Here is a 20,560-nt window from a genome sequence, read left to right on the forward strand (position 1 = left end):
AGTTGCTTGCTAGTTCAAAGGAAAAAAAAAAAAACACCTTTTTTTTTTTTTTGTAAGCAGGCATTCCTATGTCTTCTAAAGGGATCTAGTTAATGTATAAGGGGGATGCACAATACACATGAGGAGGGTGTGGCTCAAAGTGCAGAGAAAATTTTATGTTAAAATTTTCATGTCCTGCCTTAATAAAATTTTGTTCCATCATAACCGATCAACAAACATTAGCTATTATTAACAAATTATCAGCTAGGCTGTAAGTCACATTCTGAAGTATGGCACTGTCCCCATCTATGAACTGAAGAACTAAAAAACAAAAAACTGAATCACTATGCTGCACACTGAAACTAACGCAATATTGTAAACCAATTATACTCCAATTTTAAAAAAAGGGTTACTGTTTACCAGAGACCCATGTACATCATTATTGCTTTCTGAATTATAAGAGTTGTAGAGAAATAATAATGACGAATTACTTACTTACTTACTAAACACAGAAAATGGAACTTGGAGTCAAGGAATTCCAAGCCATAAGACTTGAATTCCAGTCTTTGGTAAGCCATTTCACTCACTCATTCACTCAACCAATATTCTCTGGGCAGACCAGTCGCTTGGGGCATTGAGCTCGCCAGCCAGGAGCACGGATTCTAACACGGGAAACAACAATGGACCAAGTGTGCAGAACACGTTCATTCAACCTATACGGACCAGATACATGCACATCTTGGGCAAGTTTACTTTCAAGACGTTTTGGGAAAACTGGTGATTACAGCGCTGCTCCACTTGCAGGTGGCTGGGAAGCAAGGGCAGGTAAGCGAGCAGGTGTATAGAGAAACAATCTGCAGATGCTCATTGATATATCGTTAAAAAGTGAGCACCGCGCCTGGGCTGAACACGTTTTCATTAAGGTAAGGAAACGGACGTGACGCTCCCCTGCGTCCTGGGTATTGTTTCACATTTTAAGCAGGAACGATTCCTGAGTAACCCCCATGCACGTTGTCCCAGAGGACTGCTCTCCGCTAGCCCTGGGACGAGCCGGCGGAAACCGGAGGCGCCGAGGGGCGGCCGCTCACCTGGCGCCCGGCCAGGAAGGAGGCCGAAGGGTTCATAGGTGTTTCCTCCACCCCCAGAGACAGTCGGTGTGCGCAGCGTCACCTTAGAAACGCCATCGGCGCGCCTGCCCGGAGCGGCGGGGGGCGAGCCCCGAACCCCGGAGCCCCGCGCCCTCGCCGGCCCAAGCCAGCCCGCCCAAACCGCCGACTCAGCGGAGCGCGCCCGGCCCGCTCGGCCTACGGCGTCGCCGAGGGGCCGCCCCGGCTCTCGCGAGACCCCACGGGGGGCTGGCTCCCTCCTGGCGCGAGCCGCGCCGCCATCCTGGCGTTTTGTTCTTGCAAGTCTGGAGACTCTCGAATGGTTTGTCTGGCGATGTAAAAGCCGTTACCCGCGGCCCGCAAAGAACCGCTCCTTCACCACTACCCAGAGAATGATGGAACAAATGAACGGCCGTCTCTGCCACATCGTCCTGGCCTATATATGACCAGCTGCTTACAGACTCGCATCTTTCCCTCCTAAACTGTGAGCGCTGTCGCCTTAGCTGCCCTGCACGTCCGGGTAGGGAGAACAGTCCGTACCTGGCATTCAAATGGATGGAGGCAGACGCCACCTCTGGTAGTAGTTGATAGTCAATTGCTGACCAGCCCCGCAGACAGTTCTAAACTGAGAATCATAGATGAAGAGAGTAAAAAGTTTCGGGTTTTTTACTCTTGATGTAGCTCTTTTGTTAAATAACGAGGTACCCCTTGGGATGGGCGTGCACCCCCTGGTGTACATCAAATTACGAGATGCACCTTTTGGGGTAGACGTGATGCCTTAGGGTGGACGTACACCCATCCTGCTGCTCAGCCTGGAAGGGTGCTGTCCCTCTTGAGGGGTGCTCGGGCTGACTTCATCAGCCCCTGGATGACTTGATTCCTATTGTTAAATCAGTCCCTGTCCTAAGTCAGGTGATTCCCATTGATTCAGTCAACACCCTGTATTGTGTGACTCATATATTAAACCAACCCCTAAATCACGTGAGTCGCCGCTGATTAAATCACCTCCCTCAAATACTGTCACCCACCCCCACCCCCCCGTTAAATCGAGTCCTTAAATCGCCTAACGTTCATTAAACCAATGAAACATTTTAGGTTTCCTGACCCCCCCCCCAATTAAATCAATCTGCTTAACTCTTGGGACACACATTAAGGAGGAGATTGATTTAATTAGGGTCACTAAAATCACTACAGATGGTGACTGCAGCCATGAAATTAAAAGACGCTTCCTCTTTGGAAGGAAAGTTATGTCCAACCTAGATAGCATATTCAAAAGCAGAGACATTACTTTGCCAACAAAGGTTCGTCTAGTCAAGGCTATGGTTTTTCCTGTGGTCACGTATGGATGTGAGAGTTGGACTGTGAAGAAGGCTGAGTGCCGAAGAATTGATGCTTTTGAACTGTGGTGTTGGAGAAGACTCTTGAGAGTCCCTTGGACTGCAAGGAGATCCAAGCAGTCCATTCTGAAGGAGATCAGCCCTGGGATTTCTTTGGAAGGAATGATGCTAAAGCTGAAGCTCCAGTACTTTGGCCACCTCATGCAAAGAGTTGACTCATTGGAAAAGACACTGATGCTGGGAGGGATTGGGGGCAGGAGAAGGGGACGCCAGAGGATGAGATGGCTGGATCGCATCACTGACTCGATGGATGTGAGTCTGAGTGAACTCCGGGAGTTGGTGATGTACAGGGAGGCCTGGCGTGCTGTGATTCATGGGGTCACAAAGAGTCGGACACGACTGAGCGACTGATCTGATCTGATATTTACTAAAGCAGATTGAATCAGTGGGTGTGCTGTCCCCCTTGGGAGGGGCATACACTTCCCTGGGGTAAGTTAAATGATGAGGTACCCCCATGGGGTAGAGGTGCACACTCTGAGGGTCCTGCCCCCTGGGAAGCAGGTGGTTGTGCACCCTGTGGGGGGGAGACCCTTGGCACTTTATCTTGACAATATTTACCATGTTCTGAGTTGAGATTAAGATTTTCTTCTCCTGTTCATAATCACTCCTTCCCCCTTTTTACTCATATAGGAACTGAACTATAAAAAAGTAATGCTTATTATATTTAATCTTTGGTCACCCACCCCTACTGCTTAACCCATAAGATGGCAGTGCTGGCAAGACAAATTCGTAATAGTATTTCAACTTTACTTTTGGTTGACTGTGAATTAGCAAAACACGCCCTTGTGTTCATAAAAGATAACCTGAACATGGAAAAAACAAATTTAAAATTTCTTACCTTGGAGCTTCCCTGGTGGCTCAATGGTAAAGAATCGGTAAAGAATCCACCTGCCAACGCAGGAGACACAGGTTCGATCCCTGTTCGGGGAAGACCCCACATGCTGCAGAGCAACTAAGCCTGTGCACAACTATCGACCCTGGGCTATAGAGCTGGGGAGCCACCACCACTGAAGACCATGCTCCACAGCAAGAGAAGCCACCGCAATGAGAAGCCTGCAAACCAAAACTAGAAAGTAGCCTGCACTCTCAACTACAGAAAAGCTCTTGCAGCAATGAAGATCCAGCACTGCCAACATTTTTAAAAAGAAAAAAAAAAAAATCTTACCTTGAAACTTTACTGATTTGGATGACACCTGTCTCCTTAGGATAGGCTCATGTTCAGGAGAACCAACAAGGCAATGCCTTAGAGTTAAAAAATCAAGAAAGCACATGCTGACGAATTGTTAAATGACCTATCAATAGATGACTATGCAGTAAGTTGTGGTGGTGGAATGAGAAAGATGAAAAGGAATGTGGTTGAATGTCAATTTTCCAAGTGAGGAACATTTTAACTCACATGCTTCTCAAATTTCACTTTTGTAAAATTTGGGAGTTTTAGGAAGCCCTAAAATGTCATTCTTTACCAGGCAATCACATGCCTAATATTCACTTTAAAAGTACAAGTATAGAAGCAGTAAGAAATGAGGCTCATTTTTATGAGTTATGGTTGCTAAGTACCAATTGGATGTGGTTAAGAGGGTTATTATGACTAGTTGCAAATCAAAAATCTTAGTATTTTAAGGTAAAAAATCTTTAAAGAGAAAATATAAGAATTAAACAGCATCTAGTTATACATTAATTCAAACTGATGAACTCTACAGACTCATTCCAGTTTCTCTACCATATTTCCTAAGTAAAGACATTTAGTAAATAACAGAACCTAAAAGGTATAAATTGTTTTTAAAAAATTGTTATTTATTAATTTTTAAGAATGAGAAAGCTACCATGGATTATACCTAAGTGACAGCTGACTTAATGTTATTTAACAACTAAAAAGGAATTTAAAACCATATATTGCCAGATGTTTTTTAAAAATAAGACACTACATACCAAAACTGTATTTGTATTTGAAGTTGCCAGCTTAATCATTGTAAATCTCTTACACATATTATAAAGCTGTTTAAAGTATTCTTTTTGCTAAAAATACTAGATTGTGAAAGTATTTACATAATAAAAGTATATACAGAATGTATGAATTCAACTCAGTCCTTGAACTATATATATATATATTTTGTGTGTGTGTGTGTGTGTGTGTGCGCGCGCATGTGTATGTGGCCATGCCATGAGGCTTGTGGGATCTTAGTTCCCTGACAAGGGATTGAACCCAGGCCACAGCTGTGAAAATGCTGAGTCCTAACCACTGGACAGCCACAGAATTCCCCGTGAACAATAGGTTTTAATCAGAGATTAAATAGTTGCATTTTAAATTTCAAGTCAAAGAAAAAGATTCACACATATACACAAGGACAGTTTTAATCCTGCATTTTCCTGCAGTAACATCCACTGTGGCTATAAATGGACTGAAACTGCATTTGCCAATAACTGTGAACATTAAGAATCTTTACATGAAGTCACATGTGTTGATACAAGCACATAGACATCTTCTAGCACCAACAAAATACATACATAACACATATCAAGTGGTCTTAATGGATAAATTTGCTTCATTAGATAATTTTAACTAAACTCACAGTTAATGCAGAATTTCATTTTCTTAATTTACATCTTTATTTATACATTCTTCCTAATGTTTCAATTACTCAAAAACCCACTCATTCATTCAAGATGGTATTCTGCATGGCAACAGACAATGGGTTCTAACTTTCTTAAAGGTGTTGACAGCAACTTAAAATACCACTGAGTCTTCTTTCCAATTTGTAGCACCAGACTTAGGACCTTTATAAAAACAGTTTAAATTCATTTAATATATTCATTAAGATTCATTGTCACTGCTTCTCTTCCGAGAAAAACACATTTCAATTGCTGCTTTCCAGACTATACTGAGCAACGGTGTATATTATTTTCAAATGACTAGCAGAATTTCACTCACATAAATTTACAGCCAGAACAAGAACTCAGGCTCTCTGAATGGTTGTCCACTCAAGATGATGAAAATAATGTATAACATGGATTTGGGTGTCTGACCTCCTACTTACCATTATCAAACACCTTTCCAAGTATTCTTAGAAAGTATTTTAAAATATATGCAAATATCCTACCATATGATATACCATTATTTCTTTAACCATTTCCCAACTGTGCATTTATAATCATTTGCAATTTTTTAAATATTATGAGTAGCACTGTGATGAACACCGTCATCCATAGTTTTAAGCAAGACATTATATCTTTAGGATAATGCCAAAGAAGTGGGTCAAACAGTGCAGATGGTTTTAAGGCTTTTAATATACTTTACCAAATAATCTCCACAACAGCTTAAACAACTGTTACCAACAATATGTTAATATGCCCACAAAGTGAACTTGGTTGGTGACCATGAAGCAAATTCAACCATAGATCCATGAGATACTCAAGCATCTCAAAACTACCACACCAAATAAGCAAGGAGAGTTATTACTGGTGATGAAGCCAAATTCAAATCTTTAAAATATCACTCAGATAAAAAAAAATCATTTTTGATTAAATTGTGATTATTTTAAAATAATCAACAGAAAAGCTTTCCACAGAAAATCTAGTTTTTCCAAAAATAAAGTTAAAAAGAAAGAGAAAAGTCAGTACCAAACGACCAAAATTTTTTATTTGACTAAATTCTATCTCATGCATAAGCATGACAGTCTCTCCTATTTATTAGACTTTGGCAATTAAAAAAAAAAAAAACAACACCCAAAAACAAGCAGCCTCATACAGAACAGTGACAATTCAAAGGGCGAGGGGTAGGCTACAGTTTTACTGTAGGATAAATATATATATTTTTAAAAGGCCTCTCTCCCTTTGGCCACATCAACAATCAGTTCAGATCATTAAATACAGACACATTTTCAAAATCACTTCTTCACTTCTCCAAGATCTTCAATGCTATCATCATCCACCTATAAAACACAAATAATTACATTTCATGAGCTGTGCTTAGCAACTAACATGGAAGCAACGGCTTTAGTAACTTACTTCTATAGATGCGCAGGTTCCAAATACTTACCTCTGGCCATTTTTCCTGAATGACATCAATAATATCATCTGTAAAGTCTCCCTGAATGATGATTTCATCCTCCCCTGTTACTGAGGCACCACAGGAGAATTTCTGAGCAAAAAATCTTTGTGCTTCTTTAAGATCAATTTCTGTTATTTTAAAAAAAGAAACAGTGAGACTATAATTGGAATCATATGTCAAAGATATTTTTCCATTTTGAAATGTAACCTGCATTTTAAATTCATAAAACAGATCATATTAATGGGTTTCATGTTCCTTTCAGAACAGTAATTACAAACTACCCATAGGCAGTCATCTGAACAATGTAATATTTTTAAGATCAGATAAAGCCTCAGTACATAAATATAAGATCATCCATACTATTCCTGATTCATATAGTAAGACCAAAGAAAATCCAGGAACACATGAATTCCAACATTACATATACACTTCCAAGTAAATGAAGTTCTTGTGGTTATCCCTTTTTACAAAGGAAGACACTCCACCACTAACCACCTTCCCTCCCCTGCTACTGTCATCCAGAGGGGACAGGTCATTTTCCAACTGTTTGGCTACTGAGACTGGGAGGCAAAGTGGAGCAGTGCTGGTAGACCTGCTCAGGGAAACCTGTCCAGCCCTCATTCTAGATAACATGTGCACAAGCAGAAATTCTGGAATGGAAAAAGTCAAACCAGTCACCTCTGCAAAAGATTTTTAAAATTTTAAATTTGACTATAGTTAGAAGTCCAAAATCTCATTTTGTATCCTTCTTAGCAAAAAACAGAACTGTAAAATTTTCATGATAATAGATTAAAAAGAGAGAATGAAATGAATTAATGAATAAAATTCACAAATTTTAAACATACTTAAGCTTGAACTCACCAAAAGTTGCAAGGCCACACACTCTTGTTACATATTTCTTCTTTGCTCTGGGAATTTTGGCTATCGTAACCTTTTGTGGTACAGTTTTCTTTTTCTGTTTTATTTGACCCCTTCCACCTTTATTTATTAAGAAACAGTTCAGGATTAGTTGTTTTATAATAAATAGAGAATACTATCTTTAAATATACTGATTTTCAAAAGGTATAAAATATTCATTTCTAAAGTTTCTTTTTCTAATACAAAATTCATAAACACATGCATGAGCATTCATTCAGTCAATACATAGTAAGTAGTATGTGCTGTGCACTGCACTAAGGGCTGAGGACACAAAGACGAAGAGAACAAAAACACAGTCCCTGTCCTCCAGAGGCTCTCAGTCCAGGGCAAGGAGAGAACAGGTTAAATTACAGCAATCTGGTATATACTGAAATAGGATCCATGAACACAGCACTACCATAAGCTCTGCAGAGGAATGGCTACTCTACTTCCAGAGGACAGAAAAAGTTTCCCAGAGAAAGTGGCATCTAAGTGCCTGCAGAATAAGTCCATTTGAAGGGAGAAGGGCTGGTGGAGATATAAAAAAGGAAACAGACAAGAAAGGATGCTGTAATTGAGAACTACGCTTTGTCTTTTGGTGTGTGTAACAGGAAAGTAGGATTTATTGGTTGGCCTAGTAAGGAAAAGACAGTGCCAAGGCTCCCTTGAGTGCAGGGCCCGCCACTTGTCCAGGGGGCCACGGTTAGGGTTGTACTCGACCCCACAACCATCTGGGACAAGCCACTTTTCTGCCTCCATGTTTTCAAACTCATCCACATTAAACTTAGTAAATCCCCAATTCTTGGTGATGTGGATCATCTGGCATCCAGGGAACTTGAGCTTAGCCCTACAGAGTGCTTCAATCACATGCTCCGTATTCTGCAGCTTGGTATGGATGGACATAGCAACTTGACCAATGTGGACCCTGGCCACTGTGTCCTGGGGCTTTCCAAAGGCACTTCACATACCTGTCTGGAGCCTAAACTGGGGTGGTCCCATAGGCAATTGGTCTCCTTAGGGCGGATGCGAGTGTCCACTGGAAAGGGCTGTCTCCTTAGGGCGACTCATATGGGCCACAAGCTGAATACACTACAGAGGAGGTAGTGTACTGTTCACAACCATTGCACACTGAGCCCCCATGGGGAAAAGAGCATGGTTGGCTTAATTGGCTGCAAATACACTTGTCTGAAGGAAGCTTATGATATGTAGGAAAGAAAGCCAGATAGGCAAAGATTATATACCAGTCATTTAAGAACTAGTACGTCAAGCTCTGTTATATTGCAAAGAAAAGAACCCAGCAAACAAGTGACTATGCAGGAGTGAAACCATTGATTTATGGTCTGTCAAGATCATCATACCGTGTAGAGGGTGGGCCTGTGAAGAGCAATGAGAGGCCGGCCACTGAGGAGGCTTCTACATTAGTTCAGGCAGAAATTAATCAAAATCTAAATAAAGCAGTAGCAACAGCTATGGACACTAGGTACAGAATAAACAGAGGAAGGAGACGAAATCACAGAATTCAGAACGGATTGAAAGGGGCAAAAAGAAAGAAGCCAAGATGGGTCTCAAGTTTTTGGCTCAAATGATTGGATAAACTGTGCTGTCGTTAATCAAAGTGAACAAAACAAAAGATGCAGATTCGGGACTTAAGTGAAGTGCTGTGTTTGAAGTGCCTATGGGACTATGCCCATTTCTAGTCTAGAGACATGATCCAGGACTAGATTTGGGAGTTCTAAGTGCAGAGTGGGGGCAAAAGTTAAGGATGCAGAAGAATCATCCAGGGAGGATATGCAGAATGAGAAAGTAAGTGCACAGAGTCCTGGGAAACACCATTTTTTAAAGGGACAGAAGGGAGAAGTCTGCACAGAAGCCTGAGGAGAAAGGCAAGCAGAATGAGGGAGCAAGCACAACACTTCAGAAAGGAGTATTCAGACGCTCTCTCACCACTGAGCAACCACCCAGCCATTTGTGACCCTTGTCAGAGGAGTTTCAATGGCATCAATGTCAAGTAAGGATGGACTGAGGAGTGAAGGCTCAATGACTGAACTGAAAGGAGGATAGCTGAGTCTAGTCTTAGCAAGAAGTCTAGCTAAGAAGGGAATGGGAAGGAGAATATGGCAAAGAGAGACACGAGTTCTTGGGGGAATGTTTTTTGTTTTAATGAGAAGTCCTAGAAAATATTTATAAGCTGATTTTAGTCATCGGAGAATTAATTCAGGAAGAAGAAACAGGCAGGGATAGGATACAAGGCACGAGAAATTCATTTTAGAAGGAGGAGAGGTAGACAAGTATATTCATCAGTTGTGAAAAGAAAAATTCAACTGAGCTGCCAGTAATAAGGAGAGAACAAAATCTTTTATAAATGTCCTCACTCTAATTAAATAGAATACATAAGATATTTTTATAAGGTAACAAAGTTTTTAAGTCATAAACAAGCCGGCTGGCTTTTTTTATGTATATACATGGCAAATGAAGCATGTTTCCTTGGGTCCAATTTACTGATAGAGACCAAATCATAGGAAACCCAGTCATCCTGAGAACGATCCTGTACCCCTCTGTATGGTATTCACATAGAAGGCAGTAACAGGAAGATGTTACTCAGTTTGGGAATGCTTTCATTTCTTATTTCTTCTAGTGGTTGTTGTTGTATAGTTGCTAAGTCGTGTCCAACTCTTTTGCAACCCCACGGACTGTAGCCCGCCAGGCTCTTCTGTCCATGGATTTCCCAGGCAAGAATACTGGGATGGGTTGCAATTTCCTTCTCAAGGGGATCTTCTCGACCCAGGGATTGACCCCACATCCCCTGCGTCGGCAGGCAGATTCTGAGCTTTCTGGGCAGCCCTCTTCTAGCAGTATGTTTGTATAAGTCAAATCATGCCTCACCTCTCTTTTGTTTTTTCTTCTCTTCCTCTTCCCCTGCTGTTCCTTGACCCTCACTAATTCCAGCTTCTTGTTTGGGTGAATTTTCTAGATGTAAAAACAAAACCCTTATAAGCACTGACATCACTTCATGCTAACATTAAGAAATTACCCCTGAGAAACCTCATACACAAATAAGGTATTTTTTTATTTATTTTTTAATTGAAGGATAATACCTTTACAGACAAATAAGGTATTTTACCAACAAATGAGTGTAACATTTATAAAGTCAATGATTGTATTCCTGGACTCCTATCAGGCCTGATTCTGAAGTCATTATGGTTTAAGTGTATGGTGACATAAGCCACATTAAAGTAGCATAAAACCCTTAAGACTCCACAGGAGTGTTTAGCATCAAGCATACTGATTCTCTTAACAGAAAGCCTGGTCCTGAATATGAATATACGTCCTAGGCAAGTCAGGGCCCACCAGGTAGACTGACTGTTACAACAGATTTGAGGGTGCTTATCCAATCACAGATGGACCATGTTGTCTCAGGGGTTGTGCCTCATGGAAAACTATCTGAAAATCAAAGCAGCAAATAGCAGGGTAACATTGGGTACACTTCGATAGCCCTGTTTCTGGCCCAGGGTTTCCCTTCTTCTGCTACTGCCTTCATTTTTACCAGTGTTGTACGAAAAGCTATCAATTTGCTAATTGAGGAAATCTGTCCTTCTGCAGTTTTCCTTACCTTTGGCTACAGCAACTCCATTCTAGTTGCTTTGGTCAGAAGTCCAGCTGGCTCTGTGGCTTTTCCTCACATCCCACATGCAACACATCAGGAGACCCTGTCAGCTCTACCTTCAAAACATGTCCAGAATCTGACCACTTCTCACCACCCCACTGCTACCATCCTGGACTAGGTGGTCATCCTCCTGACCCAATCACTACAAGAGCCACCTACTTGATCTCCCTGCTTTGCTGCCTATGCCTCTCTTCAGTCTTTTTTTTTTTTAGCCATGCCACGCAGCATGTGGGATCTTAGTTCTTTGACCAGGGATTGAATCCGAGTCCCCTACATCCCTGCTCTGGAAGCCCAGTCTTAACCACTGGACCACCAGGGAAGTCTCTCTTTAGTCTATTTTCAACATAGCAGCCAAAGATGCTGTTGAAACAAAAGTCACACCTTATCATCACTCTTCTGCCCAAACTGCTCCAAAGGCTTCTCATCTCACTCAGAAAAGCCGAGACTCGCTCTTTAAGACATAGTCCTTTGTTACTTCTCTGACTTCATCTCCTACCTGCCCCTGACCACCCTCCCACCAAAAAAACACAAAAAACCAAAGGCCTCCTTGTTGTTTTCTAAATATGCTGTATGTACTAAGTGGGTGTGCTATCTGCCTGGAAAATTCTTCACCCAGATATTCAAAGAACTCTCTCCCTCACTTATTTTAGGTCTTTGTTCAAATGCCATCTTTTATCTTTCAAGATTTCAAATTCTCTACCCCAAAATTCTTATCTTTCTATTCCCTGATTATCATAATTTAATGTATTTATTTCATTTGTCTTGTTTTACTTATTTTGTCTCTCCCCCTATAATTTCCAAAGAACAGGTCTTTTGTTTACTGCTTTATTCTCAGCATCTAAGAGTGTGTAGCATATAGCAGGCATACAAGAAATAATTTGTTAAGCGAATGAGTGAAAATATATGTCCCTAAATCATTTACTCTTCATTATATTAGAAAGTTGATATTTTGACCTATCCTATCCAGATTAGACTCATGAAGTGGTCCGCGATTTTATGTAAGAAATCTTAATTAACCGAAGACCTTAAAACAGTTTTAAAGTCAATAGACATAGATATATAGAGTGATACAATTCTGTTCCTACTAGAGGACTTTTTTATCTTTAAAATAATGCCCTACATGCATCTGTTTCAGGTGTACAGGCTTTTATGAAAGAAAAAAAAATGTTCATACCTACAGTAAGTTTTGCAAACTCATTTGGAAAATTCTTCTCTAACCATTGTCTACATTTAGCAACATCAGGCATATATTCACAGTACTGGAGGGGGGAAAAGAACAAACTGAGTCACAACAGTATATTTTTAATCATTTTCATTAAAAAATCATTCCCTGTGCCTGCTATTTATAGAATGATAAAATCAACTACTCCCACCTAATGTCTCATCCACAGAAAATCTGTATTCAATCAGGAAATGTCCCATAAGAAATTAAAAATTAAAACACACCTCCTCACTGTAGCAATTTATTTCCTCTCCAACAAACAGAAGGGCAATTAGAAAAAGGAGGAAACAGACAAAAATAACCACAAGCATTTCTTGCTTCGGGCATATAGGCGTCTCATTTGTATGATCTGCCCACAGAGCCTGACTTAGAAGCTTATCAACAGAAAGCCTTACACATAATTTATGCTTTCTCTTCTCTGTTTGGATGTTAAACTTTGACTTTAAGGTTACTCTTGTTTTATTGGCTGACCATGAGTTCTGTGCAAAAATCCAAACTATGTATAGCCAAGTGCAAAAGATGCACACATATGACTCAAAGTCTAAAAAAAACAATCTGTAGGACCATAAAATCATTCTAAACCGAAGTTCTCTATAAAAGGTTGAAACTCTGCCAGCAAATGACAGAAAATGAAAAATAACAAAATGAAGTTCCCAAGCTAGCTATAAAATCAGTGACCTCAAGTTAAAAAAGAAAAAAAGAATTTGAAAAGAACTTACCTCTGTTGGTAATGAACAGACTGGGGAGATGGAGAGAAAAGATTTGAAAATATAAATAAATAAGTACACACACACAGGACTTATTTTTAATTTGACAAAATGCTTCATTTCTATTTTTCCCTATAACTTGTCTATACCACTTTTCAAATACTACCCCCATCATGTGCTTTTTTTGAGGTTAATGCCACATGGTTAATAGAGATACTATCTTGATTTCTTTTTTTGATCTAAAGAACAATGTCTCCTTCAGCTGCTAAAACATCAAACTATACTATCTGGCATGTCTTACGGTTTTACCACAACCACTTCAATGGGTTGGAAACTAAGCTAGGATGGGAACAATTACCCATGCAACAAAGCTTAAATGGAGCTGGTTATTTCTTTTGATAACTTCACTAAAACAGCCGCTAATTTTCGTTCATACGAACACATTTACAGACTTCAGTAGCACTTCTGCTACCATTTCTTTGCAATACAGTTTTCCTCTCCTTTTCATGTTATGCTATACAAGATCATGAAACTGAATTTCCTTCCTTCAAAGACAGGTTGGTTCAGTCTTGTCACTAGAAGCCTGCAAAGGCTAAGGGATTAAAAAAGACTCAAAGTTTCTCAATTTTAACTATGACTCTATTACTGGGTCAACTGCTTAATTTTTAAGGTGAGGAATGGACTGGTACAGTGGGCCCAACACCTTGAGGCTTGTGAGGGAGAGGACGGGTGGTACACCATTACTAGTAACAGCAATTACCATCTACTGGGCACATGTTTCATCATCACAACCCGATAAGTAAGAATTACCATGTTTATTATGATTGACAAAAATGAGACTTAGAACAAGTAATTCGTTTGCATCTGGTTAGAACAAGATTTGAACCCTGGTCTGTTTCTGAAGCTCATGCTCGTTTACTTAATTAAACCACAGAACCTATCAAGGCAATGCAGCAGTGTACCAGCCCATTATCGGTCTTTTATAGATGAAGCCCTGAAATAGGTTAAATAGCTCATCCAATGACAAAGGTGGTAATGTGGCAGAAACTATTCGATAAAACGCACCATCTATTTCAGTTTAGAGTTTCCTACTAAAGCTCTGTCTGCTTAACTAGAGCTCTCTGATCTTCACAGTTCAAGTTCAATCACTAGTAGGAACAGATATTCAGCCACACTTTCAGGATATAATTACAGGTTAAATACCATTACTGCAAACCCTAAAACCATAAAACTTTGTACACCATTTCAAATAATATTCAGTTCAGCAAAATTCTAATATGATGAAAAAAGTTGGACAAATCTTCCAAGTTCCATATTATTTGAGTCAATTTTCCTCCACAGATGATTTACTATTTGTAAACTATAGCTCTTCAATGAAAATAATGAGCAGTCACCAGCTTTACATCACTAACAACCTGACCTTATGTACCTGCTGATGAGATACGAAGAACAAAGTCCATCATCCATGAAACCTTCTGCTATGGCCTTCATGTTTGTGTCCCCTCAAAATTCACAATGTGGTGCTATTAGGAGATGGGGCCTTTGGAAGCATTATTTTATTTATTCTTTTCAACAGCCTGCTGAGGTAGGCTCTGTTATCCATTTTCTGGATGAGGAACTGGTCAAGGTCACTGGCCTGGCTTGGCCAATCCTGGCTAAACCAGGATTCAAACTCAGACTGACTTCAGATTCTGAAGTCTCAGTCCTGCAGACAAATGTCTCCCTGGAAATGACCCCATCCACATACCCTTGTTTCTCACTATATTTCAACCAGCATTCTGCACCAATTAGCTCCTTTTTTCCCCCCTACCCTAAAATACCACATTAAACCTTGCCCCCATACTGTTTTTGTGAATTCCTCCACCTTTCCTTGCAAATTCTACCTATTACGTAAGGTTTCTCACTTCACTTTCCAAGCTTCCCTTCGAACAAAGATCCCTCCTTTTCCTAAAATCCTAATTCATAGCTCTGGTCTTTTTAATTTAGCATTGAATATTACCTAAGTCCTTCTCCTACAACCAGACCTTAAACTCCTTGATGAAAAGGTAATCTTGTCTCCATCCTAGTGCCTGGAGTATCAATACAAACTAGGGAAATAAAAATAAACCTTTCTCAAAAAGGTTAGGGACCTCTGGTGACTACTGGTGAAATATCACTGGGTTAGATGCATACTTAGTGTGGTTATTCAAAGCCATCTCTGGAGTGACATAAGCAATTGAAGAGGATAGCTTTCACATACTGTATTTCATTAATTCTTTCTTCTTTTCACTTTTATAGGGATGTATCCCATAATTATGGCATGTCAATCTTAACAAATTTTTCTTTCTCAGTGGAACGTAAAATAATGGTGCCTCTTATAACATATGGAGACTTAGATTCAATGAATTAGGATACAAAGAACAGTAACTCGTAACTACATCTGACAAGCAAGGATGAATAAACTAAACCAGTATACTTTTTTAATAAGAGCACTTACTGTATCATGTTCTTGAATTCATTGCTGAACCAGCTTTATAGGAATTATCTGACTTCAGATGTAATCACCATCTTTATTTTACAGACCTTAAGAAACAGATCTCTAACCCTTAGTGAAATCAGGTAACTTGCCCAAGGTCACAGAGCTAGAATAAAGCAGGAGCAGCTGGTAATGCCCAAGGTAAGGATGCAAACCCTGGTCCATGATGCCAAAGTCAACCTTACATAAAGTTCCCGTGCCTACTCTCTGGGATATTTTATACTCATTTTATTTTCTTAATCAAAGATAGTAAATAAATGATGAGTTGATACAGTTTTTCAACTCAGTGACAACACCTCTCCTTTTATAGTAAATTCCAGAAGAAATCTCTATTACATTCACAGAAGGTAAGGTCCACAAGAACAATGACTTCTCCTAACTTATTCATTATTCAGTTTCCAGCACACAAAACAGTTAGGCACATAGTAAGTAGCCAAAAATATTTACTAAAAAAGATAATATTTACTTGCCCTTTACTTTACTGTCGTATGTCTTCAAATTTTTCTGAACCTTTCCAAGATGCTAGGAAAATTAGTTATTTCCAATTAACAAATATTTCTGAATTGCAAATGAGGAAACACAATCAAAGGGAAAAAAAACCCTGATCCACATTTTATTAATCAGACCAAGGACACTTTCCCACAACTGTCCTACTGCCCATCATTCCAGCCTCATCATCTTCCACTTATTATTACACTATTTCTACACTACACACTATACTCATACAAAACTGCTTATTTCTCCACAGACAAGCTTTCCTTACACAACTATTCACTTGATCTAGGATGCACTTTCCCACTCCCTCATCCAGTCATCCCTTAAGAGTCAATTATCTTACAAGAAGCCCAATTTTAACAGCCAGACTGGAAAGTTACTTTGGGCTGGAATAATCTATTTACACATGTCTATTCCAAGTGGACTGAAAATTTCTCCAGGCCAAGTAGCAAGACCCACATCCCACAGGTTGGGAAAATGTGTTCATCCATGCCTCCTCTTCCCCAATTCCCAAGTAAAGATTCACCAAATGACAAAGATGAAAAAATTACTTGGACCAAATGTGAAGCCACTGATCATAACGTATAAAAATACGGTGAGTGAAAGCCATTTTCTGCCTTCCAACACTTACCTCCACAGTAAAGGACTCGAAGTGGGTAATCTGCATCTAACTTGGTGTTGCTCCTCTGGTCTCCTCTGCAATCATGCCCACCTGATTCAGAAATGTCAGCAGCCATTTCAAAACCTGTCAGAAAAGAAAGTAACACAGCTTTACTATTTGGGACCAAGGCCCTGAGAGAAACACTGTTCAGGTGTAGCCTTGTCTTCCACTAGAAATCCCCCCACCCCAAATCTGTTTTAATTCTCTGCTGAATGAAAGGTAAGAAGCTGGATTCATAAAATATGAGTAATTCTGGGCACACCATTTTCCAGGTCTACAGGAAAGCGAGCGACAACACTGAGATTCATAGCAAATGGACCATGACAACGCAGCGGAGGGGGGCGGGGGGCACCGGTGGAAGAAGCAGCAACGGGAAAAAAAGGATGGGGATAGTGACCTCGGTGGAGACAAGGCAAAAGGTTTGGGGGTGATTCGGAAGGGATGCAAAGTACAACAACAGAGAAAGGCCAAGAAGCAGCTGAAGAGGCTGGAAAAACCTACGAAGAGGGGGTGAAGAAGAGGTGGGTCGCCGGAGGCGCCCAGAGTGCCGGGTGTGGGGGCGGCTGGATGCCAAGAAAGGGACGCTTTAGAGTCGGGAGAGGGGATGGAAGTGAGAGAGGGCGGGGAGACCAGAGTCTGAGGAGATAGAATACGGGCGAAAGGACCAGAAAGGAGCAGAATGTAAGCGGACTAAGGCGACAAGAGCGGTCAGGTGTGAGGGCGCGACCTGAAGCGAAGGGGGCAACCCCGGGGACACCAGAGCGGCCCATGTGGGCGGGGGTGTGAAGACGCCCGGCCCGGCCCCCTTCCGCCGGACAGCACCTCAGCTTCCCCACGCTCTCTACAAGCTTCTCCGATGCGGGAGAGGCACGAGGGGTTATTACCCAGGCGGTCGCACAGCCTCCGCCGCCTCCGCTCCCGCCACTACCGCCAGCTGAAGCGACACATGCGATTCCTCTTCCCCAGCCAGAGCCGCCCGAGAGCGCGTCTACCAGCGGCGGTCCCGCGAGACAATAAGCCTTTATCGCGAGATTCAGTGGCCGCCGGGCGGCTGTCGCGAGAAGCCTGAAGGCTGGGGCGGGGAGGAATTGGAGAGCATGCGCATTTCGCTCAGGGGCGGGGCCAAGCAGCCTAGAGGCTGACAGCCAGTAGGCGGTGCTCGTTACCTGTGGGAGAGGGTGGGTGGTCCGCGGTCGCGGCGCGGAAGGGGGCGCTCTTTGGAAAGCGAAGACTGCTTACTGCTTACTCCTTCCTGCTTACTGCTGAGGCGGGGACGTGGCCGTGGCCCTGGGGTCTGGAGTGCATCCTTCAGTCCTGACTGACGTCCAGCCTATTGGATGTCATTCCTCCGCGGGGAGATTGCAACTGGAAAAGGCGTTTGGTTTAATTTCAACACCCTACCCTATATTGGCGGAATTCTTTTTAAAAAGACAGTGTCAATGCTATTCCATTTTTCTCATTGCCCTGCAATCTCACCAACCTAACAACTATTTTCACAGCTTCCTGGTGTTTACTGATCCTTATATGTGTTTTAAATTGGAATTAAACTCTCCCACGTCACTGTAGACTAAAAAATTATTCACAACCTCAAGATTGAGAGTTAGGTTTTACTTGGCTGGAATTTTAGGGCTTCAAGCCTAGGAGGCAGCATCTCAAGTTAACCCTGAGAGAACTGTTCTGGGGAGGGCAGAAGCCAGGATATATAGGCATTTTGCAGCAAGGAGCAGGTAGTCTGAAAATCAAAAGATTATTGTTAATTAAAGAAAATCAGGTATGTCAAGTAAAGAAATTAAGTGATTTTTCTGTGTATGAGCAGATGCAGTAGTCTGCTGCTGCTAAGTCGCTTCAGTCGTGTCCGACTCTGTGCGACCCCAGAGACGGAAGCCCACCAGGCTTCCCTGTCCCTGGGATTCTCCAGGCAAGAATACTGGAGTGGGTTGCCATTTCCTTCTCCAGTGAATGAAAGTGAAAAGTGAAAGTGAAATCGCTCAGTCGTGTCTGACCCTCAGTGGCACCATGGACTGCAGCCTACCAGGCTCCTCTGTCCATGGATTTTCCAGGCAAGAGTACTGGAGTGGGGTGCCATTGCCTTCTCTGGCAGTAGTCTGGACTTACTGAAATCTTTCCTTTAATATACACCTCAGCTACCTGGGGCCAATATCCTGTGTTTTCCCATCCTGAGTTTCCTCAGGGCTCGTTGCAGGGAGTAGCTGTAGTCTGATGACTGCTAGATGGCAGGTATTTTTTTCCTTCCCGAGTTCCCTCAGGGTTCACCAGCTCATAGTTTGGTGGTGGTGATGACTGTGACATGCTTTGTTTACTGATACTGCAGGAAATAGTCCATTTCTCATCAGGTTTTCACATACGGTATGTCTTGGCTTTGCTTCCATCTAGTTGTTTCATTTTGGGAAAAACCCTTCATATCCATCTTCACCCTGAGTCCTATTTAGGAAATGGGAATAACACTACAACAGTTGAAGAGATGTGGGTTAGGGAAATGGAGACCAAGAGTGCTATGTAGATGTTGGAGGTGGTTCTTTTCTATTTTGCCGTTTCCTCCACTCACATCTGTCTCATTGTCCCCCTTCCCTACAACTTCATTTGCCACCACCAGTACCACCCTTAAATTGTCTGCTCGGAACTTTGTGTGTATGAAGCCATCTAGCATAATCTTTTGCACCAGAGACTATAACCTCTACTCTGGTATCTTTCTTATATAAACGAGTGGTTTCCCCCTCTCGTGAAAGAGCATCAATTCTAAAAGATATTAAAGATCTTGTTTCTAAGCCTATTTGATTCCAATAATAAAAGATTCCATTTATTGACACTTAACGTGCCAAGAACCTGTTCATTTGGAGATCGAGTCCAGGTGACTTCATTTCATAAAACCTGGGTTCCTACTACGTGCCAGGGGCTTCCTAGGTAGCACAGTGGTAAAGAAGCCACCTGCCAATGCAGGAGATACAACAGACGCGGGTTCAATCCCTGGGTCGGGAAGATCCCCTGGAGTAGGAAATGGCAATCGGCTCCAGTATACTTGTCTGGAAGATTCCATGGACAGAGGAGACTGGCAGGTTATAGTCCATGGGGGTCTCAAAGAGTCAGACACGACTGATAACTGAGAACGCCCTATGTGCTACATGCTGGGGAAACAGTGAACAAGAGACAAAGTCCCTAATCTTATTGAGCTTAACAGTCTTAGAATTACAAAATCCTTACAATGTAGTGACTGTCTCTAATTTCCAAATAGAGGGTAAAATCGAAGCTCAAAGATGGGAATGCATCGTTTACCTATGCTTAAGACACAGCTAGTAGCATGTTAATGATCTTAAGACATACATATGTTTACATTTTCACGTCTCTCGTATCAAGATGTATTGCATGGAATGGAGTCTTCGCGTTGTTGTTTTAGTTGCTAAGTCATGTCAGACTCTTTGTGACCCCATGAACTGTAGCCTGCCAGACTCCTCTGTCTATGGGATTTCACTGTGGCATATTTTAATTTGGCAGTATTTTTCCTTTCTTAGTGATGCATAAACTATGGTGCATCTTGCAGTCAGTGGCATCTTAGACATGAGGAAATATGGATAAGTGGTCAGTCCTGTGTAGTAGACCTAATGTCTTCAGTTCCATTCCTCACACTTTTCCTGCTCTGCTTTGTAGAGAAGGGGGTGTTGACTCCTATGACTGAATTCCCAAGCTTTCTTTTTCCTGAGCTACCAGCTAGTTCAGTCAATGGGAGGCAGTAATGAGACCATGCCATCTTCTTGGGCACATCTCTAGCAGTAGCGAGTGGGTTCTCCCCCTGCATAATTTAGGCATCTCAGCTTCTGGGCTCCTGTGACATCACCCCTTCCCTAGATCTAGTC

At 41.6% G+C, this 20,560-nt stretch overlaps 2 protein-coding genes, 1 non-coding gene and 1 pseudogene across 6 annotated transcripts in view; all 4 read right to left on the minus strand.

The window, feature by feature from the left end:
* Positions 1–3,043, minus strand: part of CCDC62 (coiled-coil domain containing 62) — a 44,417-nt gene extending 41,374 nt beyond the window's left edge. Inside the window, exons 1-2 of the mRNA XM_086346147.1 lie at positions 2,933–3,043; positions 1,626–1,705 (exon numbers count right to left, since the gene is read on the minus strand). Coding sequence (XP_086202273.1) covers positions 1,626–1,705; positions 2,933–3,043 — 191 coding nt within the window. The remainder of the gene's footprint in view (positions 1–1,625; positions 1,706–2,932) is intronic.
* Positions 3,044–5,749: 2,706 nt separating this feature from the next.
* Positions 5,750–17,675, minus strand: DENR (density regulated re-initiation and release factor). Of its 3 annotated transcripts, none has more exons than XM_086347469.1 (8): positions 17,576–17,675; positions 16,662–16,775; positions 13,033–13,052; positions 12,266–12,350; positions 10,311–10,394; positions 7,392–7,508; positions 6,519–6,658; positions 5,750–6,411 (listed from the first exon to the last, which is right to left on the minus strand). In XM_086347469.1, the coding sequence occupies exons 2-8, from the start codon at positions 16,765–16,767 to the stop codon at positions 6,367–6,369; spliced, it is 597 nt and encodes a 198-aa protein (XP_086203595.1). In that variant the 5' UTR covers positions 16,768–16,775; positions 17,576–17,675; the 3' UTR covers positions 5,750–6,366. The 3 variants fall into 3 exon arrangements, with proteins under 3 accessions (XP_086203595.1, XP_086203599.1, XP_086203596.1); XM_086347473.1 differs by having other exon boundaries at positions 17,563–17,675; XM_086347470.1 differs by having other exon boundaries at positions 17,514–17,675.
* Positions 7,616–8,877, minus strand: LOC147355371 (large ribosomal subunit protein uL16-like; annotated as a pseudogene). Its single transcript, XR_015144452.1, has one exon. The product of XR_015144452.1 is annotated as a large ribosomal subunit protein uL16-like (transcript).
* LOC147355372 (small nucleolar RNA SNORA70) lies at positions 8,472–8,602 on the minus strand. Its single transcript, XR_015144921.1, has one exon. It is a non-coding gene; the product is annotated as a small nucleolar RNA SNORA70 (small nucleolar RNA).
* Positions 17,676–20,560: the final 2,885 nt, after the last annotated feature.

This window comes from Bos grunniens, chromosome 17, assembly GCF_055505025.1.
Source record: "Bos grunniens cultivar Pamir isolate PY7600 chromosome 17, Bosgru_T2T1.0, whole genome shotgun sequence".
NCBI lineage: Eukaryota > Metazoa > Chordata > Mammalia > Artiodactyla > Bovidae > Bos > Bos grunniens.